This window comes from Polyodon spathula, chromosome 13, assembly GCF_017654505.1.
Source record: "Polyodon spathula isolate WHYD16114869_AA chromosome 13, ASM1765450v1, whole genome shotgun sequence".
NCBI lineage: Eukaryota > Metazoa > Chordata > Actinopteri > Acipenseriformes > Polyodontidae > Polyodon > Polyodon spathula.
The window spans coordinates 5,818,062-5,846,033 of NC_054546.1; the positions used below are offsets into that span (position 1 = coordinate 5,818,062).

A 27,972-nucleotide genomic window follows, 5' to 3' on the forward strand; every position below is an offset into this window, starting at 1 on the left:
AAAAAAAAAAAACATAAAATTCATGCTGTTGTCCGGCCAAATAGACATGAAACATATAGTAAACAATTAATATAATAGTGTCCCTGGTGTTGGGCAAGTATATTATATACTTTAGACTCTGTTTGTGTGGCCTGTGGGCAGTCCGGCTTTAAGTTTTCCTTCAACACCAACTTTCAGCCACCTCTGGAGGGCCAAAAAAAAAAAAACAAACAAAAAAAAAAAAAACAACCCACTTTACTTGGCTGGTAAATCACATCAGTGTGACCAGGAACCCTAGCAATCACCTTTTGGGAATGATTCTTTAGATTCCCAGGCCCTTTTTATCAAAGTGGAAGAAGCAGGGTCCAAACTGGCAAAACCACCTGATGTGGTAGTGCCTTTTTAAGCAATCAAGTTGATATGAAAGACTAGTTTACAAAAAAAAAAAAGTCTCAGAAAAACAGATAAGAACATAAGAACATAAGAACATAAGAAAGTTTACAAACGAGAGGAGGCCATTCGGCCCATCTTGCTCGTTTGGTTGTTAGTAGCTTATTGATCCCAAAATCTCATCAAGCAGCTTCTTGAAGGATCCCAGAGTGTCAGCTTCAACAACATTACTGGGGAGTTGATTCCAGACCCTCACAATTCTCTGTGTAAAAAAGTGTCTCCTATTTTCTGTTCTGAATGCCCCTTTTTCTAAACTCCATTTGTGACCCCTGGTCCTTGTTTCTTTTTTCAGGCTGAAAAAGTCCCTTGCGTCGACACTGTCAATACCTTTTAGAATTTTGAATGCTTGAATTAGGTCGCCACGTAGTCTTCTTTGTTCAAGACTGAACAGATTCAATTCTTTTAGCCTGTCTGCATATGACATGCCTTTTAAGCCCGGAATAATTCTGGTCGCTCTTCTTTGCACTCTTTCTAGAGCAGCAATATCTTTTTTATAGCGAGGTGACCAGAACTGCACACAATATTCAAGATGAGGTCTTACAAGTGCATTGTACAGTTTTAACATTACTTCCCTTGATTTAAATTCAACACTTTTCACAATGTATCCGAGTATCTTGTTAGCCTTTTTTATAGCTTCCCCACATTGCCTAGATGAAGACATTTCTGAGTCAACAAAAACTCCTAGGTCTTTTTCATAGATTCCTTCTCCAATTTCAGTATCTCCCATATGATATTTATAATGTACATTTTTATTTCCTGCGTGCAGTACCTTACACTTTTCTCTATTAAATGTCATTTGCCATGTATCTGCCCAGTTCTGAATCTTGTCTAGATCATTTTGAATGACCTTTGCTGCTGCAACAGTGTTTGCCACTCCTCCTACTTTTGTGTCGTCTGCAAATTTAACAAGTTTGCTTACTATACCAGAATCTAAATCATTAATGTAGATTAGGAATAGCAGAGGACCTAATACTGATCCCTGTGGTACACCGCTGGTTACCACACTCCATTCTGAGGTTTTTCCTCTAATCAGTACTTTCTGTTTTCTACATGTTAACCACTCCCTAATCCATGTACATGTGTTTCCTTGAATCCCAACTGCGTTCAGTTTGAGAATTAATCTTTTGTGCGGGACTTTGTCAAAAGCTTTCTGGAAATCTAAATAAACCATGTCATATGCTTTGCAATTATCCATTATCGATGTTGCATCCTCAAAAAAATCAAGCAAGTTAGTTAGGCACGATCTCCCTTTCCTAAAACCATGTTGACTGTCTCCCAGGACCCTGTTACCATATAGGTAATTTTCCATTTTGGATCTTATTATAGTTTCCATAAGTTTGCATATAATAGAAGTCAGGCTTACTGGTCTGTAGTTACCTGGTTCAGTTTTGTTTCCCTTTTTGTGGATCGGTATTACGTTTGCAATTTTCCAGTCTGTCGGTACCACCCCTGTGTCAAGAGACTGTTGCATGATCTTGGTTAGCGGTTTGTAAATTACTTCTTTCATTTCTTTGAGTACTACTGGGAGGATCTCATCCGGCCCAGGGGATTTGTTTATTTTAAGAGCCCCTAGTCCCTTTAACACTTCTGCCTCAGTTATGCTAAAGTTATTTAAAACTGGATAGGAACTGGATGACATGTGGGGCATGTTGTCCGTATCTTCCTTTGTAAAAACTTGTGAAAAGTAATCATTTAACATATTTGCTATTTTTTTTTTCTTCCTCTACGATTTTGCCATTTGTATCTCTTAAACATTTAATCTCCTCTTTGAATGTTCTCTTGCTGTTGTAATATTGGAAAAACATTTTGGAATTGGTTTTAGCTCCCTTAGCAATGTTCATTTCTATTTCTCTCTTGGCCTTTCTAACTTCCTTTTTGACTTGCATTTGCAGTTCTGTGTACTCTTTCTGTGTACTTTCTTTTTGGTCCTTTTTTAATGCTCTGTAAAGTGCCTTTTTTTGCTGAATATTTTTTTTAATTGATCTATTAAACCATTTTGGCAATTTAGTTTTACATTTAGATTTGTCTACTTTAGGGATATAATTGTTTTGCGCCTCTAGTACTACGTTTTTGAAGAACAACCATCCTTCTTCTGTGGGTGTTTTCTCTAACCATCATAAACTAGCAGGTGTGGTCTTAGCCCGCTGTCCTTTAGGATTTTACAGGCTGCTGGGGCTGGAGAGAACACTTCATTCACAGAGATGTCGAAGCCCACAAACTTGTGCCTGGTGGCCTGACTCTCATTGGTGCAGAAACGCACCTTCAAACCAGATGCCTTGATCCTGTAATAAAAAAAAAAAAAAAAAAAAAAGGTTGCACTGATAACCACAGCAGGAATCTATTAAAATGCATTATTGACAGGGTAAAGTGGCCAAGTGGGGCAAGTCTACAGACCATTGGTGTGCAAAGTGCAACTACATGTGGAGTGAAATAATGATATTTAGTATTAAATTTAGTACTTTAAAAAAGTATCATCTAATGCTCACAAAAGTGTATGATTTTAATATCATAGAATATGATGAGTGCAAAACATACAGTACCAGCAGAGTAAGTAAATAGGTAATGCATGTTGACTCGTTGCACTGTTTTAGAGATATTTAGAATATTCTACCTGCAAGCTACTAGTCTATAAAGATGAGCATTTTCTTTTGTGTTTGACTATTTTTTATTGAAATTTCCTGTTTGTTTTCCTTTAAGTTTCAATTTAATTAATGCAGGATAACTCCAACCGAATTTTTGTTCAAGAAAATGATGATGAAAAAAGAGAACCTTATTCCATTCATTCCGATCAAAGTTCACTACAATGTCTTTCTCAACAGCACAGACGATTAATTCCTTTTCTATTATCTATATTTGCTAATTGTAATTAGTATGAATTATCAATTACGGAGAGTGGTTAATTGCCCTTCATAAAAGCTCTCCTAGTTTAAATTGGACCATTTATGTAATGTAACTAATAGCACTTGCCTTTACATTACAATACATCTTCATTGTTTTGAGCAGTAAATGTGATAGTCACTCGTAACGTAATCAAGCAATTGACTGAAGGTGAGCAGGTGTTGCCAGGGGAATAATTATTGTTAATGAATTATGATGTGACCTTCTCAGAGCAATGAGCATTTAATGCTACAAATGAGTGGCCGACGTCACATCTGGTACTGCAAACACAAGACTTCTGCATCAGTAGAGATAACCAAACTTCCCATTTAGCACCAGTGTTCTGTACAAAAATACAAAAAAACAGAAACTAATGACTAGTTACCCCCCCCCCCCCCCCCCCCCCCCCCCCCCCCCCCCCCCCCCCCCCCCCCCCCCCCACCCCCCCCCCCCCCCCCCCCCCCCCCCCCCCCCCCCCCCCCCCCCCCCCCCCCCCCCCCCATATTGAATATGTTTACACTGAACAAATAAGTTTTTAAACAATGGCTAAACAGTTAAGCAGAATTCTAAAGGTTTAACAAAACCAATTGACTTTCCTTTAAACATTTGAACTCCAAACCATAAACACCCCTAATTTAACAATAACAAAACCCACATCCTGTGGGACAAACAGCATTACTGGTAACTACACGATATATATATCCAGTGACTATTTCTTTAATCAGGATATTGATTGCTGGTGAGAGACTGGAAAGTCCAGCAGCTGCACACATATGGTCCAGAACATTATGCATTGAAAACAGCTACACACAAACGTAAATGTCATGTTTTAATGAGGCCAGTGCTGATCACAAAATGGATGGATCGTAGTAGAATCTCTTTGCCTGCTTCACTTTTAATTTGTAATTATTATTTGTTTTTTTAAAGTATAATCTTTATCGCAAAGCTACATAAGACTGGTTTGAACTGACCTTTACCTCATGTTGACAGGACGGCCTGTGAGTGACAGTGTCCCTCAATGTAATTACCCTGCCTCCGATGAGCCAGCCCCTTACAAATCACCTCAAACTTTACACATCTGCTGGCTGTCAGCATCTGCCAGGCTCAGTCACCCGCACGTAATGAAAAACTCTCATTATTGTTCCAGAACAGGTAAAGCGTTAGGACAATTACTGGGCACCCAAACTGACCTTGTGAAAACCTAAAACCCTGTCCTCAGGAGCCACTTGACCAGGGAGCCCCGCAAACACACTTTGGAATATCGGGACCTCGTGGTCCAATTCTACAAAACTACTGTTTGTCAGCAGCTAGCAGCTCTTCTGTTTATCGGACCCTTTTTTCCCCAGTAATAGACTCGAGTTCATTAATTTTGCCTGTCCGGAAACAAATTATGTGTTTACGTTTTTCACAGAAGCACACTTTTTCGCAATTTTAACAAGGAGAAAGCAAAAGCTGAAATGATCATTGTTGTTTTCCTTTTGACTAAGATGGTACAATCTTAGCTTCACTATATTTGTCTGACTTTCATACATGCTAATATATTATCAAATCAAAATGATACATGAGATGCACGTCTTTCATTTACTGGTGAGTTTAAATGTCTAAATGTTACGAATAATGCATTTTTACAGGTACGCTTCATAGTTTCATAACTTGTATTTATGGATGATCTGCACAATCTGGTAATGCTATTTAAATACAGGTCACATACAAAGTAGATTTGTAATATTGAGAGAGGATGTACAGCTGACTAAACATGGAAATATGAGCAAAATGAACACCTGAGGAGGATTCTACTGCTCTTTATCTACCCAGTCTGGCTGTCCACATGATGCTAGACACAAGAAAATGCTCAGCAGGCTACATTTACAGAATTGTTCAGTTATAAACCATGCTGCTTTCAGGCAAATGATGTTATACTTTGCTCCTCCCAAGGATTGCTTTCTGGGGTAGAGGCTGGGGAAGGAGTATCATCAGCCACATGCTGTCTTGCTGTGCTAGTCTGTGATCTCCTTGCTGGAAGGCTTGGAGGCTTTTTCTTTTATCTGGACTCAGACAGTCCAGCTGCTCCAATGGGCATCTTGTGGCTCGTACCTGACTCTCTTTTGTTCCAAGGCAGGAATGCCTGTTTCATGTTCTGTTAACAATGCACTTACACTGAGTCACTCACAGGATGTTGTAAACCTCCAGCCTGTTATAGCTATTCATGTGGATGCTCAGCTAATGGGCGTGCTATCGGTATACAGATGCAAATCAAGATAAATACTGGGAAAGCTTTATGTTTAACCATGTTAGCCTCGTAACATACCAGTATCCTGCTGTTAGCAACAAGTGCCCTGAATTGCTGGCCTCATGTTGAAGCTAAATCACTCAAGGCTATATAAAATGGACATAAAAGGCAATTGCATTCTCTTGAATCAAAGAAATAATCTTGTGCAGCCAGGTAACATGGTTTCAAGTCTCAGTCAGTCCACCGATAAGTTAATTTAATAGAATAAATCAATTGATAGTGGGGTGTGGAATATATGCAGCAGTATCTGCAGCTTCCACACCAAGTCTACTGTCTACTTATATATATATATATATATATATATATATATATATATATATATATATATATATATATATATATATATATATTTTATATATAAAACCTGAACTTGATAGGACTGGTGACATCTCGCCACTGGCATTGATGAGGGCCTGACATCTCCTGCCCGTGGATCGAACCAGAGTCTAGATAACATGCCGGGGAATGGCACACTCTTGCTCAAGTGACTGGAAAAATCATTGTAACGTCTGTGGCTCGGGGTGACGTCGTCACACATGCTCAATGGGGTCCAGATCTAGTGATCAAGACGGCCAGGGAAGCACTAGAACAATGTTCTGAGTGAGGAAGCTGTGGTGGCCCTGCTGTGTGCGTTCATGCAGTGTCATGCTGGAGAATGACGTTATGATGGTTCATGAATGGGATCACATGAGGCCGTATGATCTCATGACAATAACGCTGGGCTGTCAGGTTGTCTTGAACATGAATAAAGTTAGTTCTGCCACTGCCTGAGATTGCAGTCCACACCATGACACTTCACCACCAAATCTGTCAACCACAACACATTCATGACGTCGACTGGATACCCAGGCTCTTCCATCTGCACTTCGAAGCAAAAATCTGGTTTCATCACTGATCACCACGTCTCTCCATCTTTGTTTTGGCCATACTGTGATTATGACACCACTGAAGTCATAGTCGACGATGTTGCGGTGTAAGAATCACTCATCTAACTGGCCTTCTTGCTTGGATACCTGCCTCCCGTAGGCGGTTTCTGACAATCTGGTCGGAAATTCTACCGACAGTTTGGTGGGAAATGTTCCTGGTACTGCAGATGTTGTAGAGGTTGCAGTGGTGAAGCTGTCACGTAAATGACTTAGGTGTATAAATCTGTCCTGGGCTGCTGTCTTCACACGTGGTCTACCAGATCTTGGGCAGTCAAGTATTGTTCCACGTTGTTGGTTTCGGTGCCAACATCGTCCTATAGTGCTCTGAGAAACATTCAGACTCCGTGCCACGGCTGACTGTGATTCGCCAGCTTCCAAATGTCCAATAGCATTATTTCGTTGATCCTTGGTGAGTCTAGGCATAACTTCAAACATGTCTACAGCGAACACCAATAAGACATGCACGTTGAAAACCTTCCACATTTTTTAGCCACATCACACGTTGCACGTGCAGTGAATGCATGGGGTTATTGCAAGTCTTAAGCAAATGGTGTTTATTTCATATGCTTTGTCGTTTTGGTGTACCTCATGCGTTTTCGATCATGACAATGTGACACTCTCTCAGCAAAACGACATTTAATTAAAATACAAATCTTTTTATCAAGTTTTGTTGCAATTTTTAAGAGACTTAAAAATATTTATGTTTCTTTTTTTGAAGGGTATATATACTTGTATAGTCTGGAACATTATATTGTTAACAGCAATCAAATTGTCAGGCCCGCCCAGGAAATGTCCTGTACAATTAATTAACTCCCATCAATTTTTAGGCCCAAACACAGGGTTACTTAGTCAAACATAAACATGTGAGTTGTGAAAACCTTGAGGGTCAAAATCACCAAAATTATAACCCACTTTTTACATAAATGTGCTTGTCTGAATGACAGCCAGACATGTGCAGAGTCAGGATTACATCCTTGTGAAAGCGTCTAGAAAATTACGAAAATGTAGACATTCTATGCATGGTTAACAAATAATATAAAAACCTGCTATAAAGATGTGCCACATTTAAAATATAACCATAGAGTGCGTCCAACCTGCCTATAAAAAACACTACCTTTCATTTAGCTTCTCTGATACAGCTTTTTGCTTCTCCCCATGCTAAAGATATCATCTACTGTGAAATACATTAAATGGACCCAGAAGTTATTTAAAACAGCATCGCTAGTAGTGTAATATCTCAGCTGCCTTCAGTGATAGTCAGCATTGTCTTGGGCAGTGTTATCAGTGCAGGACACCCGCTATGAATATTGATCCAGTGCTTGTTTCAGGCGTCAGTTGCCATCAGGACAAGCCAAGGCTTAAAATCACCTTGCATCAAAGCATGTAAGGAAGCGCACTGTACTGAATTCCAATGACTGGGCAGAGAGAGAAAAAAAATGAAATTATATATATATATATATATATATATATATATATATATATATATATATATATATATATATATATATATATATATATATATAATGCGTAGTTTGGCGTTAGGTAAGCTATTTGGAATTCTAGGCTAATTGTCACCCCGTCAAGTCAATTCTCACCTCAGGTCTATGGAAGTTTTTTTAAACCTTTGCCTTTCTTTTGGCTTCTCAGCTTGCACGGGAATTGAGACTTCATGCCCAGAAAGGTCAGTTTAATCTTTGTACGCATGCGTAGTCCTCAAGTTACTGCGCTTTACATAAATGTGTCCAAAAAACGTATAATACAGCAGCTAAAAGATTAGAAACAATTCTGAACAAAATATCACAGCCAATACTACCTCAATGTCCAAATGTTAGGGTGAGAATCGGCCTGGGCTAACTTTCCATCTGAGAACAGAATACCGATTGGCCTATAGGCTAATGTTCACCTCTCTGGACAGAATACTCGGTGAGAATTGGCCTGATGGGGTGAGAATTATGCCTCTTGTAACACCGGCACAGCATTGTTTTATAAATTAAGAAATTCATATTTTTCTTATTTTTGTCAAAATAAATATAGCCTATACCAGATGAGGCTGCGACTGCAATGATGACATGTTATGTATATTGTGTTGTGACCTGTGACAACGACTCTGTCAAACATACACTTTCATTGGGCCTTCTTGCTATGGAACACACAGCACTAGCAGTTTCCATTTTTGGAGATGCCTCTAACATACCTGACGCTTTCATTTCAAAACCATAATGGCTCCAAAAGCGCCTTAATCGGATCCTGCAGTAACGTTACTGGTAGGGCAGATGGCGTGTGCAGGGTACTAGAGAGCCACACTCGTTTAAACGCAAATGGGTCAGGAAGTTAAATGTTATAGTGCCGCTTTAATGCTATTAGTGCAAGAGGTGGGTGACAGTTTAAAGCGCATAGGTAAATAGATGATGGTCGTTTAACATTATCAGCCGGGTATGTAGGGGCTAAAGGATTGCGATGAGTTACTCTCTCCTCTCTTAACTTTATGGGGACGCCCTAAATGCAAATGCTTCTATCTACATAATAAAGCAAGACAAAAGACCCGAGATTCATTATAACCGGTAATTACAGTTCCGGTATAACTGTTAGGATGTCATAAGGGTTACGGCCGAACACGATTTAACAGCAAAACAAGAGTTTAAACAATTCACCAGTTTTGTTGTTTTAGTTACAAAGTAGCCTACTGCATATCCCGTCTTCGTGGAGAGTGGTTTGTTAATTTCTTAACGTGGAACTGTTTCGTTACTTTTGAATGGGGTGCTATCGAATTGTGTGAAACATTAGAACACCCTATTGTTTTGTTTGTTTTAGACTTGGAAAATAATATAACCTGAATATCAATGACACATCTGCGCCATTAAATAAAATCTAAAAATCTGAAAATTATGATTATAATTTTTGGACTCGATTTATCTTCGTGAGAAATATTTATTAAGGTCAGGTAAAAAAAAAAAAAAAAAAAAGTAAACACATGCCTATACAGACTTATTATAGTCTAATCAATTGCGAATATTAAGCTATCATTATTAATAAACTTGCATATGATTAATAGACTTTTTGAACTGCAGTATATTCTTACTGAAAACTAGTTTGTATTCCGATATTTATTGGAAGCTTACAGTATGTCTAAAATGACCGTTTATTGATATTTAGACAGAAACGAAATAATCTTAAAAATAATTTCTGAAATGTCTAAAAAAAGGGATACATGGTTTTGAATAGAAGACCGCTGGTATATATAGGCAATTCAACTTAATACATTGCATATAACTCCCTCCCAAAATGCAAATTCGGATTTTAAGTGTATCCTTGATTATAGTCTATCTGTTCTTTGAAGGATGCATTACAATTCTAATTACACACGTGGCAGAACAATGAATGCATAAATAAATAAAAATAAAAGATCTTCTGAAGTGCTAATGGCTGATGAGCCAAACCACGTGGACACTACAATCTGTGTGCCTTCAATCGACCCAACCTAGCCGCTCACCGGGAGACGAGACCCTCATCTTATAGACCAGACACCTCTTTCACCAAGCCCTCATTTAAAGGGACATCGCAGTCGAAAAGGAGAGGAGAGCGCACGCAACTGCACCTGCAGTGGATACCAGCTTTTCTGAAAGATATATCAACCACCAGCAAAACATCGATTCTTTACCGGTGGAAAAGTTGATTTATTTCCAAAATATACTGTACTGTATAGTGTCTGTGCAGACTAGAGGCGTTTATCCAGCTACAATGTTGGAGCACCAGGGCAGTGGGATCAAGATGCCACCTACTCACAGAATATCCTTCTCCGTTCTAGACATCCTGGATCCCAATAAATTCACCTGTAAAAACCAGAACAATTACTCACCAGAGACCAGAGTCACTGGCACACGGAAGCTTTCACAAAACGGGGAGGAAACTTTGGAGAGAGTGGCTAAGAATGGTGTTGAAACAGATTGGAACTCTGAAGACCCACAGTGTGGTAAGGAAAAACAAGCAGACGTTATATTAATGTTCTGAACTGTATAAAGGATACTGGGGTTATCTGTAGCAGAGGCGGGTGTTGGTGAAGTAATTCGGTAGGTTATGTTTTAAGGCAAGGAAAGCAGATGTTGACCATGATAAGACCCAGAATATTGCAGCTGTAGTTCTTTTTTATGGGAAGAAAGCATCAGAAGACAGACAACGTGTTTTATTTTTATTTATTTATTTTAAGCAGATTAGTTAAATAAAAAATGTAGGTTTAAATAATTATTTTCATTTTTGTTTTCAGTGATAGGGATGGCTTTTTAAAATGCAAGGTTTAAACTTTTCGTTTTAATATGTCATCATTCTAAATAGTACAGTAGGCCTATTATGAGTATTGTAAGTATCTCAACCTGGTATATTCTTGACCTTTTTTAATTCCATTTGACGTACCTTATTTCCTTTGAAGCGATCGCATTTAGTTGTTTATATCTCAGTTGGAAATGATTGGCAGCGGGACAGTCAGGCTGGGTAATTGTTTAAATCGTCCCACTGAGGATGCCTCCGCTCACTTTAATCGATATCCCATTACTGACTCCTGCATATCTCCTTCTGGCAGCTTGCAGGTACAAACTTCAAACCCCATCCATGTCTGATTCTAAATATTGTTCGATTAAAACTTATCTTTAATAGATTACATTTATTGATCTGCCAACAAATATGAAACTCCATTAGCACGTCATGGACAGATATAGAGCGCTGGGTTTGGTCTGTATGGCTTTCCGCAACAAGACCATTTATAGCGATTTTCTGATTTATAAATAAATCATGATTACGTTTTTTCCATTCCTGATCCAAATCAGATTATATTTTTTTTTTTCATTTGCCGAAGAAAGCGCAACAGTTTGTGTGTGTGTGTGTGTGTGTGTGTGTGTGTGTGTGTGTGTGTGTGTGTGTGTGTGTGTGTGTGTGTGTGTGTGTGTGTGTGTGTGTGTGTGTGTGTATATGTGTGTGTGTGGATTTATCAAGAGATAATTAAAAACACTGTACTGAGCAAAGTTTCAATAATAAATTACCTCTTATAATATATTAGTGCACATACTTCTCGTTTTGTAATTTAGAGACAACGAATAAAAACGAGGCAATTAAAAAAAAAACATAATAAACTAGTATATGAGATTATTTATGAGATTAAATCTAACTGTAGATAATACTGCAGTGTTATACTTGTAATATTAGATAATATTTTAACACAATTCGAGACATTTTGTAAATAAGAGCACACAGGCAAAATGCAAGACAATCGATGTAATAAATGGACAGTACAATTCTGAGGTGTGTGGCTGCTATGAAAACATTGGCTTTTTTATTTAACAAAATGAATACATAAATAAAATAATAATAGGCCTAATAAGTCTATTTTTCTTTTAAAATTCAAAACGTTTGTTTTTGCAGGTAAAGAAGAAAGAGACGAACAACTTGGTTCTGCATTACAAAAAGGCCACTCAGACAAACTCGAGGAATGCTCCCTATTGCCCGATAAAAAACCCGAGGTTTCATTGGAGACAGATATCAAAGACGGAGATGACAACGACGAACTCGAAGTTGATGATTTCTCAGCTGACGGTTCTCAGGATTCCTCGAAACAAAAAAGACGCAGCAAGACCGACCAAGGTTGCGCAAAGCAGAGGCGCGCGAGGACTGCCTTTACCTACGAGCAGCTGGTGGCGATGGAAAACAAATTCAGATCTACACGGTACCTGTCGGTGTGCGAACGCCTCAGCCTCGCTTTGTCTCTCAGCCTGACAGAAACCCAAGTCAAAATCTGGTTTCAGAACAGGAGGACCAAGTGGAAGAAGCAAAACCCAGGGGCCGACAGTACAATGCAGGCTGGAGCCAACTCACTGACCACTGTCGGCTGCAGTCCAAGTCACCCTGGGTCTGGTGGTCTCAACTTCCAGACTTTTCACACTTTCAACCCGGTGAATATGCTCCTTCCCACAACTGGTGCAGTGCCGTTATCGTCCACTGGAGGACTCCTCAATCCTTTTTTACACACTGCTTACCTACCACCGTCATTTTACAAACCCCATCTATGAACAGTGGAAGTACCGTTAAGAAGGTACAAGAACAAGCATGGGATAGTCACCATTGTAAATAATAATATATTGACATATTGACTTTCACTTGCATTTTCAGGAATCGTTTTATTTTTGAAAAAAATATTGATTATTGTGCTGGTATCTGTAATTAGTAGAATTGTAGTATTTTGTCTATACTGTCCATCTGTTTGAAATGATATGAAAATATAATTCACTACTTTTGCGACTTCCACCACAGAGATGCACACTTCCAAATATGGAAGAGTTTACTTCAGTCTTTAATTCATTCTTAATCTGGGGCTGTATGGAGATCTACCTCTTCTTCCATGTGTCACATTACACTTTCTAGAGGAGTGCTTATTGAATTGTGATGAAATTTGGTCTGGATATACTTTAGCGCCTTGAGAATATATCTCAATCTGGGGCTTCAGGAAGGCATCTGTCCATCTACCTGTATGTTAAAATGAAATTTTTACATGTGAATAAAGATGTATGTCTACTTCTTGTAGGTTACTGTTAGCTCTAATTTTAAATTTACAGTGCAGATGGGATATGAGTGTCACTGATATGCTCATTTTTTTTTTCTACTTTCAAAATAGGAGTTAACTAGAGACTATACATTAAAGAGTAAACACGTGTTCAAAGTGTATTTATCCTTACATAAACAATTTAAAATCACAACAAGATATAATGCATCCGATATAATATTACATGTTTAAGATTATTCATTCCACCTTTTTGGATATACATGTACATGTTGGTATGTACATGTCAAAACTGCACTTAGTTTTTTTTTTTTTTAAATGCCTATGATTGCATTCAAGAAAGATGTATTATATGTCTCTAGAAGTAAACAAAATGATTATTTATGTGCAACAAGTTTTGCTGAAAATTTTGGACCAAAAATTGTTAAGAGCATAAAGTTTGTTTTATAAAACAAGTGTAATTGTTTGTCAATGACTATTAAGAGACAATAAACTTTTATTTTCCCCAGCCAAAGTAATTTGAATTGTGTGTATGTCTTTTAATCTATAAAAGAGTAAATATATATATGCAATTTTAACTTAGCCCAGTGTGTCCTCTATAGGACGTAGTGTGCAATTGCACATTCAATATCAAGCAGAGGCGCTGTCATGCCAAAGTATCTCTGTTTATAGAAGTTTCTTCTGCTATTGTGTAAATGGCTTTTGTTGACGCAATGCTGTCAGCTTCTGTACAACTAAGAACAATCTGTGCCCTGCTAATACATCTAGACTTAATGTCAGCGCCCTCCACAAACCCGCTGCTCTTTGAATCACATAAGCAGTAACAAAACAGTGGTAAAGAAAGAAAAAATAAATCACAATTATATCTTAAGCATTTACACAAAGACCTTAAACAAATCAATGTGTTTATTTATGTATTTTTTAATTGTTTTTTTAGTCAAAAGCAGAAATAGCCTATCATGTCAGATTTTGCCATCTGGTGTGGCAGTCTTGCTTTGCTGACTAGCTAGGGCTTGAGACCACCAAACCCGTTGCTTTAGAACAGGGCTACTCAAACTCGGTCATGGGGACCCCCTGTGGCTGCTGGTTTTCATTCCAACCGAGCTCTCAATTACTTAACTAGACCCTTTATTGAAGAGATAATTGATCTTGAACAGTTGCATATTTCAAGTTACCTGTACCATTTGATAAATAACTTGAACTGCAACTATTTAAGAGCTGAAAACAAGTAAAAAGGTCTAATTAAGCAAATTATCTCTTCAATTAAGGGTTTAGTTAAGTAATTGAGAGCTGGGTTGTAATGAAAACCAGCAGCCACAGGGGGTCCCCAGGACCGAGTTTGAGAAGCCCTCCTCTAGAAGGCAGTTATTTTTGGATTAGTTGCTATTGAGACCTTTTTTTTTTTAGTTCCCACCGGGGACTATCTCGAGCTGCCAAGTTCGTTGCAACTGCTGTTTAACGTGCGTGCTAGTTTAGTACTGAAGCTGCGTACTAACCACGGGATCATCCCCAGTTAGTACGCTGCTTTCAGTTCGTTGCAATTGACCCAACAGCATTACGGGAATGCAAAGTTTCAAAAATGAAAATATATCTATTTTTTATTTTTTGTTACACAACAAATCCCTCAGCTGTGTGGATCCCTGTTCATCTGTATAACCCAGACCGTATTAAATGATTAAACAGTGCCACCCCTATGTCCAGACGTCATGGGCCAGATAAATATTTAGACTCCCCTGCTTGCGAATACTAAGTCAGTCAGTCAGTCGAGAGCAAACAAGGAGTAACCAAAGGAAGCGTGTTTGCTAGACGCCGAAACATACAGGTAATTTTTTTTAACGGATATATGGTTAAAAGAACCAGGTAAGCATAGTTTTTGACACAAAGAAGTAAGCCTGTTTGGTGAACCTAAACAGATAGTGTTGCCTTACTACTACGGCTAGGTATACAAACTGAAGTGATAGGTAGGGGTGTCGATTACTTACAGTGACAACCATTGGGTGAAATTATATTAGTTCTCGTACGTCGTGTCATGTTTTTACGGTACATATGAGCAGGATTTCAGCGTGATGTGATTTAGCTCGCTTCCCGATTGTCTCAATTATGAAAATAATTTAAATGACACACAAAGCTGTTGCAGTTAGAGAAGCTGGATTAAGTGTCTTTTTTTTTTTTTTTTTTTAAAGGTGTGCACCTAATTTTTAAACTACTGACTACCAAAAACCCTCTCGCAACGTGACCGATGCATCACACATACGGCTTTTTGTAAACGGTGGGTACAGTAGTCTTATTTTGTAACCTTATTATTATTATTATTATTATTATTATTATTATTATTATTATTATTAGAATCACCCGTTTGGATACATTTAAAAACTATTTTCATACACAATTCCTACGCTTTGTAGGAATAGACCACATTTAATTTATAATGCAAAGAAACGCCGGTTTTCTGCTGCGCGCTAGTATTAAGTTGACTGCGCATGTTTGACCAGTTTTGCTCATATGTGCGTAAATGCCAAGTCAAAAGACCCTCTCATAATCATTTTTAAAATTGTCGTTAAATCCAATGTATTCATCGTTCATGTTGGTGCTAAGAATAGGAATACCGTATTAGGCAAACTGCAGTACCTGCTGCATGTTGGCTGTCCAAGGGGTGGTACTCCATGTGATTTCTAGCATGCTGATCTTGCTTAAGCAACGCTGGCTGTTGTCCAATGTGGGTGTGATGGGGGAGTGTAATCCACTGTCCTATCGTCTTGAAGCAGTATTGCAAATTAGATATTTGCATGCTCTATCCTAGACTTGGCAGTAGAGTTTTGCTTGGTTGTCTTTGGAAGACCTGCTACAATTGTAATTGTACTGTATAATTGACTAATTACAGTTAAATTACACACCTTTCCACGCAGTTCCATGTTTTGCTTTACACTGAGTGATCATTCAGGTATTTCCAACCACTTTTTCAGTGGTCCAGTTTGTCTGAAAAAACCCTTCTACAGTAGGTTCCTGTGTTTGTACCAGTGGTTATTGCATGTTAATGCGGATAATTTGTTGCTGTTTAGTATAATTGTAATCATATGCAATTACTGCAACATCGAACAAAACATCGTTGTAATTTCAGCAGTACGATATGCTGCTGTAATTATTATTGATCCCCAGGTCTTGTCCTTGGGTTGGCTTATTAAAGTGACCATGTAGAAATTGTGTCGACACAAGTTGATTTTGCCAGTGTATGTAGATCAGAGAAACCTTGAAATATGTAGTGCCCTTGCCAACTGCATGTGTGCAACTTGTCACAGTAATTATATGTAATGTCCCAATAATGTAACTCCCTTACATTCCAGCCTTGCTGAAGGTCAATAGTAATCTTTAGACAAACAGTTCATTTGTTTTGGGAATTGCATTTGTTAACTTTCTTGCGCTCTGTGATATTTTGTCATGCAGGTTCATATCATACTGCAGGGTAGCAGTACTGATAGATATTTGAGAGTTGTAAGCCTTGTAACCTTTACCATCTATCTTTTAAAGTGCTAAAAATGCAGATGGAGTCATATTATGAATGCAATTCAGCACCCTTAATTGTATTGTATTTTGCTTGAATAAAAAATGCTATATTATCACATTACTCTGTGTGGGGCCCCCTTTGTTCTAAGCTAATACGGTAGCTAAGTTTTTTAAAAAAAAAACAGATCTACACAGCAGCAGCCAAGATCTGTTTTTGTAATTTAAGACTATTTTACAACAAAAGGTGTAGTCATATCTTCTAGGTGACACGCCCAGCCAGTGACATTCATGGCTCCTGTATGTGTTAAAGTAAACCCGGTAGCTGAAATAAAAACTAAATGCTGTTAATAATAATACTACTTTTATTTCCCCCTCTAGAAACGCTCTTCAAAAAACAGCCCTGCAAAGATGTTTTCCAAGCTGAATGTTTGTGTGAGCTTGGCCATGCCAGTGCTCAATCACCAGGTGCACATGGTGGTCCGTCCTGCATCGGTGGCTGCCTCAAAGCTTAAGAATACGGAGAAATCCTTATCTGCAGAGGAGGTGTTTGCTCGGGAGGAAAAATGTGGTGCCCACAATTACCAATCGCTTCCTGTGGCTCTGGAGCGTGGTGAAGGTATGTAATTGTATAACCACAGTAAGGCTGGAATTGTCTTGGTATTTTTTTTTTTTTGGTAAATTAAATAACAAATGCGCAGCAAAGTTTCAACACTTGTGGCCAACAGTACTGCTTGTGTTGCTTTACCGCAAGTATGTAACCAATGCTTTATAAAATAATACAAATAAATCTGATATTTAATATAATGTCCAGTATTCAGTAATTTGCTGCTGCTCTTGTGTGCCTTCCAGACTATGCCTCTGGTGAAGCCCATTTATCATTCCCACCACTAGAATTCTGATCCTTTCACAGTTCATTTTAAGTTGAGGGTCGTAGAACCTCACATTACCCCCCCAGACAAGCTTCCAAAGGCTCAGGTGTGATCATTTGACTTGTGAAAAAGGAAGGAAATGTGGCCTTTAGTCACTGTCCTAAATAAGGATAATAAAACAACAAATGACTTGTTGAGGCTGTTATGCTACAGTACTATGTGGTAACAAATGAAAGTAATTGTGAAAATAAGTATACCTTCTCTAGGTCTGTCACCAAAGGCACAATCTGAAATAATGTTATTTTTTTCATTGAAGGAGTTTATGTATGGGATATTGAAGGCAAAAGGTACTTTGACTTTCTGAGTGCTTACAGTTCAGTGAACCAGGGCCACGGCCATCCAAAGATCGTTTCGGCTCTGACCACACAGGCCGCAAGACTTGCACTGACGTCGCGAGCATTTTACAATAATGTGCTGGGGGAGTATGAGGAGTACATCACCAGTCTCTTCAAATACAACAAAGTGCTGCCAATGAATACAGGTATAATAACCTTTTTTTCATTTTATTAAGCCATTTCAATTTTAAACTAAAATATAGTGATTTAAGTACATGTCAATTGTTAGTTGCTTGCAGAAGATAATACACTTTGACGTGGGAAGGCTAAATGTAAAGATGGCTCTTGTAGCAGACTAGAGAAATATTGGTCAATATGTGTTTGTTACGATTGGATCTCATCCATAACTTCAGATATCTAAATCATAAGATACAACTAATCCCTGATGGGGAAATTGAGTTTTCGCGAACGTTTTTTTTTTTTTCCTCCCCGTCTCAGGTGTAGAAGCTGGAGAAACTGCATGCAAGCTGGCCCGCAAATGGGCATACACTGTCAAGGGAGTTCCAAAGTACAAAGCAAAAATTATCTTTGCAAGTAGGTTGAATTTGTTTTTGTTTTTTTTAAATGTATCAGTTCAATATTTGGACGTTGTTCTGTGGAGTAGACTTTGTTTTGTTTTACAGATGGCAATTTCTGGGGGAGGACATTAGCTGCTATCTCCAGTTCCTCAGATCCCAGCAGTTATGATGGATTTGGTCCATTCATGCCTGGCTTTGAGATGATCCCATACAACGACATACCAGCTCTGGAGGTACAGCAATAAAAAAAAAAAAAAAAAATAAATAAATACAAAAATTGCCTTTTCACACATCCTTCCTAGAATGTCCATTTTTATAGATTTACTCCAAAATGCATTGTGCATTATTTATTTGAGAAAGGAAGATACAATGTTAAATATTGCTTAACGAGCTGTAAAGAGTTATTTACAGAATTTCTGCTCAATATTCCTTCCAAAAGTCAGTAGTCCTTGGTAATTCCATCTGCATTGGATGGCGTTGCTTTAATATAGTATTGTGCTGATTGATATTTTATGTAAATGTGCACAAGCCAACAAGCAAGGAATTTAAAACTGTATTATAACTAACCCAAAGCATCTTTTAATGTGGTTTTATAAAACACAATTTTTTTTTTTTGCTGTGAAACTTAGTCGATTTGAATGAGTTTCTTTTGTAAAGTGCTTTGACTGTTAAAGGCATAAGTCCAAGATGATTGTTTTCAACCTTAAATTACAAAATGAATAAAAGGACTTGGAAGTCACAGTGATTATCTGTCTGTGTGGCAGGGGGGCAGGTAAATAAAAACAATGCTGTGCCTTCATATCTGAACAGCGTGCACTTCAGGATCAGAATGTTGCAGCATTCATGGTGGAACCCATTCAGGGTGAAGCAGGAGTGATTGTTCCTGATGAAGGCTACTTGACCAAAGTGAGAGAGCTGTGCACCAGACACAATGTAAGTTATATTTCCACTTAAAACTTCTGTCCTCTGTTGATGAATAGAAAAGAACACCTGGAAACTATGTTGGATATACCCATTTTTATTATTTATCTAAAAGACCAATTGATTAATCATTGCAGCTGTCCCCCACCCTGCCCTTCCTTAATGTTTCAGATCTTCAGCTTGTTTATCGGCTTGTGTACCATGAATGACTCAATGTAAAGAGCTTGTTGTGAAAACAACAAAGGGGCATTGTGTGTGGTAGAATTAGATTGGTGCCGTTGCATTTTTCTGGCCTCTTGTTTCAAGAATACTAGTAATCTATCCACACCACCTAAATAGTGAACGGCGAGCAGGCAGTAGTGTGGTGTATATTGGTGGATTCTTCTGCTGACCATGTGGTCTACTTTTTTAGGTAAGGAAATCTCTTGCATTTAATCATGCACTTTCCTACTTCAGGCATTGGATGCTCACACTGCCATCTTGTGGTCAGATGTGAAGGGTGACAGTGGAAACACTGCTCGCATCCATGGTGTCCATCTGTGTGCTGGTAATAAAGCTAGACTTTTTTTAGCTTTTATATAAAGACCTTTTCTGTATAAATATTTGTTGGTTTCTATTTTTAGTATGTGTACTTTAACACTAAATATAGGACAGTAAAAAAAAAAAGGATTACTTAAAATTCTCTTCAATTTTCAGGTCCTGTTTATTGCGGACGAGGTACAGACAGGGCTGGCTAGAACTGGCCGGAGACTGGCGGTCGACTATGAAAACGTCAGGCCTGATATTGTTATGCTAGGCAAGGCTTTGTCAGGAGGAGTTTATCCAGTAAGTAGTTGAAGAACACAGATCTGGTCTATCTGGCTACACCACCCAAAATCTGTGTGAAACTCAACTGTTCTTAGCAGCAGGTGTTTCTCTGAAAACCTCTTTTAAGTACAGTACTAGGAAATCTGCGATTGCAAAATATATTCCCCAAGACGTTTGTAATCCAAGTCTTTGTTTTACTCCATTTTAAGCTTTTTCTTTTAAATACAGGTTTCTGCAGTGCTGTGTGATGATGAGGTCATGTTGACTATTAAGCCTGGTGAACACGGCTCTACTTACGGAGGAAACCCATTGGCATGCCGGGTAGCTATTGCAGCTCTTGAGGTATGTGTTTTATCCATCTGTCCATATCTATATAAAGTTTCAGAACAACCATTCTTGGAGGTGGTGGCATTTTCTACTACACTACAACAATTGTTAAACTGCAGTGCAACAAGTTTCTCTGATACAAACCATATAAGCAGGATTATGTTCATAAAGTAATCTGCTGTAGTGGTAGACAGTATTTGATAGGTCATTGATTGTGGGGAAATAACCTTCTTTTTGATCTGACCCCCCCCACCTGTTCCCGGTAATCTCCAGCTTGCACAGATTCTTCTCTTAGCTTCTACTTTCTTGCCACATTCATTCAAATGAACTGTTCAGTCTCTTAAGAACTAAATAAATGTGACAAAGTAAGTTGAGCATTGCAAATCCAAACACAGTAGAAGTTTTCAAGGCCAGGGAGAGTAACAGGAAGGTAAATCCATTCATCTGTTTTGAAATATCTATTCATCACGATTAAAAAAAAAATAATAATAATAACTTAAATAGATTTTTTTTTTTATGTAACAGTGATAACAAATCTTCAACTCACAGGTTCTTGAAAAGGAAAAGCTGGCTGAAAATTCATTAAAGATGGGAAAAGTCCTTCGATCAGAGTTGATGAAACTGTCCAGGGATACTGTAGTGGCTGTTAGAGGGAAAGGATTGCTAAACGCCATAGTCATCAAGGAAACCAAAGGTATATTTCTGAACGGACTCCCTTCTATGAAATCATTACCCCAGCATTTCAGGTTGCTTATGACTGAATGTGGATATCCTCCAACAGGATATATGCAACTTGGTTTCTAGTAAAACCCAATGCCTGTGCCCAGTTTTATAGCGGCTGTGTAACTTGTGTTTATTTTTACTGAACTAAGAGTTCTGCTATAGACTCATTTAATGGCATAGTTGAGGCCCTACGCATTTCATGGTCTTTAAAAACGTGATACGGATTGTAAAATGTATTCTGGTCTCTTTTTGGGTGTACTTTTACCCTGCACTAAAATCCAATTAAGTTATATGTACCGTTACAGCTTCCTGATGAGATTTGTTGGCTTGTTTCAATTTAAAACAGAAAGCTCATCATGAGCTGGACAGGATTTATTGATTGACGCTTGACAACAGCCAATAACTGGGCGCTACTCACTCATTGGTATACATGGGCATCCAGGGCGGGTTTAGTACAAAAAAATAAATATGTCCCTAATTTCAGAGACATAACGTTTTTATGTTTTTTAGCCTCTGGATATATTGTACATCTACAGACCCGTCCTTAACTCGGCGTATTTGCACCGCAGAGACAGGGAATGAAGACAAACAGCATTTCGGAATAGTTTTTGAGTTACTGTTGCATACAATGCCGTTTTAAACCAGAACTGTTGTGTGCGTTTTTTTTTTTAATTTTTAATTTTTTTTTTAATAACAGCAATTGCAGAAACACAGCAATCTTAGAGCGATACTCTGGATTTCAAGCTTAATTTTCTTTTAGCGTTTCTACTTTTTAAGTCACATGCTTTTGTTACGTTCAGGGTCCCGAAATATAAAACGGTAAAAATTGATGTACAAACATGAATAATGGTGGTCTGACACAAGACTGATGAATTTTTTTTGCCATTTTTAAAATGGTTTGTATATATATATATATATATATATATATATATATATATATATATATATATATATATATATATATATATATATATATATATATAAATTAACCCCAACTTGTTTTTGTTTTCTTTTTCTTTTGTACATTGTTAGTCTGCGATGCCTGGAAGGTATGCCTGCGCTTGCGTGATAATGGACTCCTGGCGAAGCCAACTCACGGAGACATCATTAGATTGGCACCGCCTCTTGTGATCAAGGAGGATCAAATGCGAGAGTGTGTTGAAATCATTCAGAAGACAATCTTGTCCTTTTAGACTTGACTTGCTTATAGGTCACGTTTTTTTTTTTTTTTTTTTTTTTTTTTGTCGCTGTAGTTGTATTATTTAAAAGTAGGGATGCACCGAATCCAAATTTGAGATTCGGCAGAATACCGAATCCATCGCAAAAGATCCGGCCAAATACCGAACCGAATACCGAATCTACAAAAACTGTTGATTGAAAAACAGACTGGCAGTTACTAACAAGGGACGCGCACAATCTACAGTATTGAGCCTTTTAGTTAATAGTATTTTTTATCACTGGATGGAAATATATCCCTGAATAAGATTCCAATTTGAAACTTACACAATTTACCGCTAGCCCCTTCCCCCCGCAATAGAAATGCCAAAATAAAGAGCTGTTTACTTTACCCTTACAAGAAAGGAGAGCACCACCGTTGCTATAGTCAGTGGTGTACTCGAGCCGGAGCGCTCCGAAAAAACGTTCCGGTACTTTTTTTTTTTTTTTCTATAGGCAGACTGTTGACTTAAGAATTAACTAAGAACCTTAATCAATTTTTTTTTTATTTATGAAAATGCTTATATAGAGCCAGAACGCTGTAATTTCGGTGGCTGGGCATCAATGAAGCGATCTATTTTCTGTCTTTCTATTGAATAAACACTAGGAACAAATAAATCAGTGTCCGATTCCAAACCACCAAAGACAACATTAACCCGCTAGATGCTTTCAAAACGGGTCAAATTTGGCTGAAAAAACGCACTCTCACTCAGCACTGGGGGAATAGCCCCAACGTCGCATGCGAGAAGCACGCATTACTATTAAAATAAACGTCCCATCAAGTTCAATGTACTGTACAAATAATAGTTCCGGTATTTTAAGATTTAGGACTACACCACTGGCCATCACCCACTATTTACTTTAATGACGTTTCCACCTGTGTCACCTGATCTGAGACTGAGAGCTATGAGGAAAAAATTACATTGAGTGACCTGAATGATCTCCCTGCGAAATAAAACCCACGTTGATTTAAATAAGCTATGAAGTGTGTGTGTGTGTGTGTGTGTGTGTGTGTGTGTGTGTGTGTATATATATATATATATATATATATATATATATATATAAACACAGCGGTTCCCAAGTGTTTCAACTTGTATTGGCACATTGCAATAACGTAAAATTGAATTGACTTGAATTTACTAAAGCATATATTGTTCAACAACGCCTTTCACATGACTTGAGTTACAAAAAAATACATATTTCTGCACCTTTTTTTTTTTTTTTTTTTAAATCTCAGTATAATCTTTAGAACACGTTTGAAAGACACTGTTACTATATATAACAGTTTTACTGCATAACTTTACTCCATAAAGAGTGATGTGAATGTGCTGTTGCTTACGGGGTATGTTTGCATTCAGTAGCTGCGTGTGTTTAGTGCGTGCGCCACGGCAATTCACGGTTGAGAGCTGCGACAGTGTTCATAAAACGTGTTCTTATTAAATACTGTACAACAGTTAAGTTCAATACAGGATTTGTGTCTTATTTAAAGAACTGCACACATTGGAGGGTTGTATTAAAATGGATGTGCGGATGTAGGATTCGGCCGAATCCGAACCCTGCTCAGAAAGTAGGTATTTGGGCCGAATCTGAAACAGAATCCTGGATTCTGTGCATCCCTACTTAAAAGCCTCCCCAAAACTAGTTTATTTAAATATGTGTGTGTGTGATTTGTGTTAAATGTATGAGCTCTGTAAGCCAGGGGTCTCCAACCCTGGTCCCCGAGAGCCCCAGTCCTGCAGGTTTTATAGGTGTCTTTACATCATCAGTGGCTAAAGATCTGGAACACCTGTCTTGACTAATTAAGTCAATAATTGGTTCAGTTAAGTAACTGAGATATTGGTTGAATCAAAAACGGACCAGTGTTGGAGACACCCTCCTCTAAACCCTTACCAACAAACTCAAAAAGAACCTACACAAGCCATTACAAGCCAAAACAGAATAAGCTTTTTTTTTTTTTTTTTTTTTAAATAAAATAGTAATTTGAACACTTTTTTTTTGAGACTCCTGAAGAATGTTGCAAATCCAGTCAGCAAAGGTGTACTTTTAGCACGCTATTTCTTTAAAAAGGTAAAAACGTTATTTAAATATATTGCTAGTTTGAAACACACATTGAATATATAAAAGGAAATGTTTTATTTGATTAGTGATGTTCAAGAGAATGGATAGATTTCTTGGAGATGTATGTTCATTGGGAGTGAATGCAACACATTGACATTTATTTATCGTTCTCGATTTTGAACCTTTAAGGAATTATTAAGTTTTGCTAGCCTGTTGCTACTGTAAAATGTAGTTCTGGTGTATATTATTATTTTTAATAATAATATTTGTTTTTTTGTGTGTAATTTAGTAGAATTAAATTCAAAATTGTTAAAGAATTAAAATACTACATTTTAAAGAGTGTAGTGATCTTATTCTTGGTCAGATACTTGTATGTACGTTTAGTTTCTTTTGTCCAGCAGGTTTATTATGAGGTATTTGTCCTTTTGCAAGAAGGTGGGGGCTTGGATACTTAATACCATACCAGCAAGGTTGCTTGGGACTGGTGGTGTGCTTTTTTCCCTCTTAGACCTAAATAACAGGTGGCTCCATGAAACCAGGTAATTGTGCAACAGGTTACAAGGGCTTTTTAAAATTTGTATGACTTACTGTGAGAATTGTTGGCACTGTTATGCAAGTATTGGGCTGCCACCTCTGTCGTTGGTTCAGCGGGTCAGAAACGACTTCAACTAAAAGTGCAAAGCCGATTGTAAAATGAACATGGTTCTTAATATTTTCAAGGAAGAACCCCAGTCAAATCTATACTCCAAAAGGTATTTTGTGATCCCCTGATTTAAATATAAAGGGAGTTATATTTTTTCAACAGTCATGTAATTTTTTTTTGTAACACAAACAAATGTATGTTCCACCTGGAAAATGTGGTTGTCCTTGAATAAAGTGGTTTGGTATAATGATTAAAAAGAGTTAAATTATTATTTTTTTTTAAATTGCAGTTAAAACCAGAAGGTGGCAGAGTTGCCCCAACTCATTTTTTTTTTTTTTTTTTTTTTTTTTTTGAGAGAGGGAAAAAAAGACAAAAATTGAGACCTCAGTAACCTGATAAGAATTGAATTGAGGACAGGAACATTATTCAAGCTTGCCAAACTGAAGAGAGAAGAGGTCAACTGCAGGTGAAATACTTCAGTTCTTTTCAATTGTTTCCCAAAAATACAGCTGGAAAGCGCATTAAGATAATCAGCCTTTGGCATTTTAAAATTTTTGTATTAATTATGTCTGCAGCAGAGTTTCCTTAAACGTTTGAGAAATTTGTAATCTTTTTGCCTTCAATCTATGCATGAAAAATGTAAGACTTTCAAAGCATTGTCTAATTGCCACCCACATACTGTAAATAAATTTGATGAGCTGGGGGAACTGATAAAGAACTTGTCTGGAATGGACTACAACAAAATATACAATTTTATTTACAGGAATAAAAACAACTGAACAAGATAAACCTGAATAAACCAGATAACATTGGGAGAGGTCAATTCTGGCTGTTTTAAACATTGATTTCAGGTAATAATTGAGTGAAAATGCCATAGCTGGTCAAGTTATATTTAACTCTTTATTTTGAAAGTACCTGCTCCCAGGATTTAACAGCTTCTTCCAAGCTTCTTTTGAAAGCTTATCTGTGAGGATTATTATTATTTATTTTTTTTTGGTGCAGGTAAACAGATCAAACAAGTACTAACGTAAGACATACAGAGAAACAAAGTAATACTGATACTAAATATTAAGAGATACATGAGTCTCAATTTGGTCCTCAGCAGACATCTGCTTGGCAAGAGTCTTGGGGAGAGGAGTAGGACTAAGGTCCAGAGAGAAGGCAGTCCTTCAACTCAGCATTGAAATGCACAGGGGGAGCTTCATAGGGAAGCATCCGTACCACTCAAACCATAACTACAGCCAGCCGTAAAAGCTATTGGAAAAAACAAACGGGGACAAAAAATGTTTTTTGCTCCTGGACATACTGGATTTGATTTAGACTGGACCAATTAGAACCCTTTTATTCTAAACTCCCGAGACACGTTTGTTGAAGTTGTCGTTCAGATAAAGGGGACTGCATGGCCATCGTGTTGATAGTACTGGAAATTCAGATACAAGCAAGTTACACAGTAATAAGAGTTTACTGAAATTGGCATATCCCACTGCTATCCACAGTTAATACTGTAGCTGGGTTTGTTTTTGTATTGGTTAAGAATGGGCTAAAGGAAATACAAAATAAATAATAATAAAAAAAACAGTACATACAGACAGGTGATATGCTTTAACACTTTGAACATTGAGTTTCATTGACTGACCACAGCAATGAAAATCACTACATGTATCCTTGTTATAAAGAGAAAGAATCAATGTTGTAAATCTCCTGACCGACCAGAAAGGGTGCTGTGTAAGGTTGGTAGTACACTTCCCCATAGACAGGTCGACTCGACGGTGGGTGGAAACAGGAAGTTGTCCATCTTGGAGGAAGTATGTAGCTGTGCGTACTCAAAATGATTCCCATGCGATCAGCTGCAGGCTAGGCAGCGATTGGTTACACCGGGGCGCCGGGCTGACTGCAGGGATGAGTTGGGCAGTACAAAGGGGATGCAGCTATGTGAGTATGGCTCATTGCACTGAAACATAACGTACGGCCGGAGCTTTGGCTTGTTTGTTTTGTTACCTGTTTATTTTTCGCAGAGGATGAGTGTGAAGCCAGGGCCCGCAGAGACGGAGCCAGCCCAACTTACTGAACACTACCCTCACCTCACGACACCAGCACTCGCCACCACCCCACGGATTGGGGAGCACACTTTTGTGCACGGGGCTGTGGATTGGGGATTACCTGCCGTTGTTGTTTTTGTTTGTTGCCTGCAAGCCAGCCGTGTTCTTCTTGATACCGGGGTGGTCCTTTTACTGTTTAATAAAACAGACATTTTTGGGAGTACAATACTGTTTGGACATTCACTTTGTTTACCACACCACTTGCAACTGTCACAATCCTCTATGTGTAAAGGTAGCCCAAGGCCATGAGGTGTTGAGTTCCATATCTTGAAAAGAACAGTAAAGTCCTGTTCATTCGTTTGTCTTATTAAAACATGCCCTGTAGTCTGTTACAGCAACAACCATAGCAACTTGCCTTGAAGAGTCTATACTTTTAGCATCAATTTCAGATCTAATACTAGTTTAGTACTAAGCTGTTTGTCATTTCTGCATTTGGTCAGTGTAGTCTTTGATATGTATTGATGCACAAAAGAAATGCAACACTCTAGATTTAATAAAATATTTTAAATATAGATGTCAAACAAAATCACAGAAAATGTGAACAAAAATACAGATCAAAGACCCCATAATAAGTTTTCAGTATGAAATGTGGCACACTGTCAAAATTAAAAAAAAAAAAAAAAAAAATAGCAAGTTAGTATCGGGTATGACCTCCCTGAGCATTAATACAATCCTGGCAGCGTTGACACATAGACTCGATCAGCCTCTTGATAGACTGCTGTGGGATGTTCCACCACTCTTCCTGTGCAGCTGCAGCCAGCTGGCAAAGGTTGACTGGTCGTGGTTGTCTGCTGTGGATGGCACTGGTGATTTGGTCCTACAGATGTTCTGTT

At 38.0% G+C, this 27,972-nt stretch overlaps 2 protein-coding genes across 3 annotated transcripts in view; one reads left to right on the forward strand and one right to left on the reverse strand.

Annotated features, from left to right (window-relative positions):
- LOC121326204 (phospholysine phosphohistidine inorganic pyrophosphate phosphatase-like) overlaps positions 1-15,938 on the reverse strand; it is a 45,016-nt gene extending 29,078 nt beyond the window's left edge. The window contains exon 1 of the mRNA XM_041269420.1: positions 15,692-15,938. Within this exon, the coding sequence (XP_041125354.1) occupies positions 15,692-15,742 (51 nt within the window). The 5' untranslated portion in view covers positions 15,743-15,938. The remainder of the gene's footprint in view (positions 1-15,691) is intronic.
- Positions 14,777-22,462, forward strand: LOC121326201 (ornithine aminotransferase, mitochondrial-like). 2 transcript variants are annotated; one of them, XM_041269410.1, is made up of 11 exons: positions 14,777-14,885; positions 15,247-15,332; positions 16,943-17,180; positions 17,750-17,974; positions 18,267-18,362; positions 18,452-18,579; positions 19,157-19,279; positions 19,964-20,092; positions 20,303-20,416; positions 20,951-21,095; positions 22,157-22,462. In XM_041269410.1, exons 3-11 carry the CDS (start codon positions 16,973-16,975, stop codon positions 22,315-22,317), a joined length of 1,329 nt encoding a protein of 442 aa, XP_041125344.1. In that variant the 5' UTR covers positions 14,777-14,885; positions 15,247-15,332; positions 16,943-16,972; the 3' UTR covers positions 22,318-22,462. The 2 variants fall into 2 exon arrangements, with proteins under 2 accessions (XP_041125344.1, XP_041125343.1); XM_041269409.1 differs by lacking the exon at positions 15,247-15,332 and having other exon boundaries at positions 14,779-14,885.
- The last annotated feature ends 5,510 nt before the right edge of the window (positions 22,463-27,972 follow it).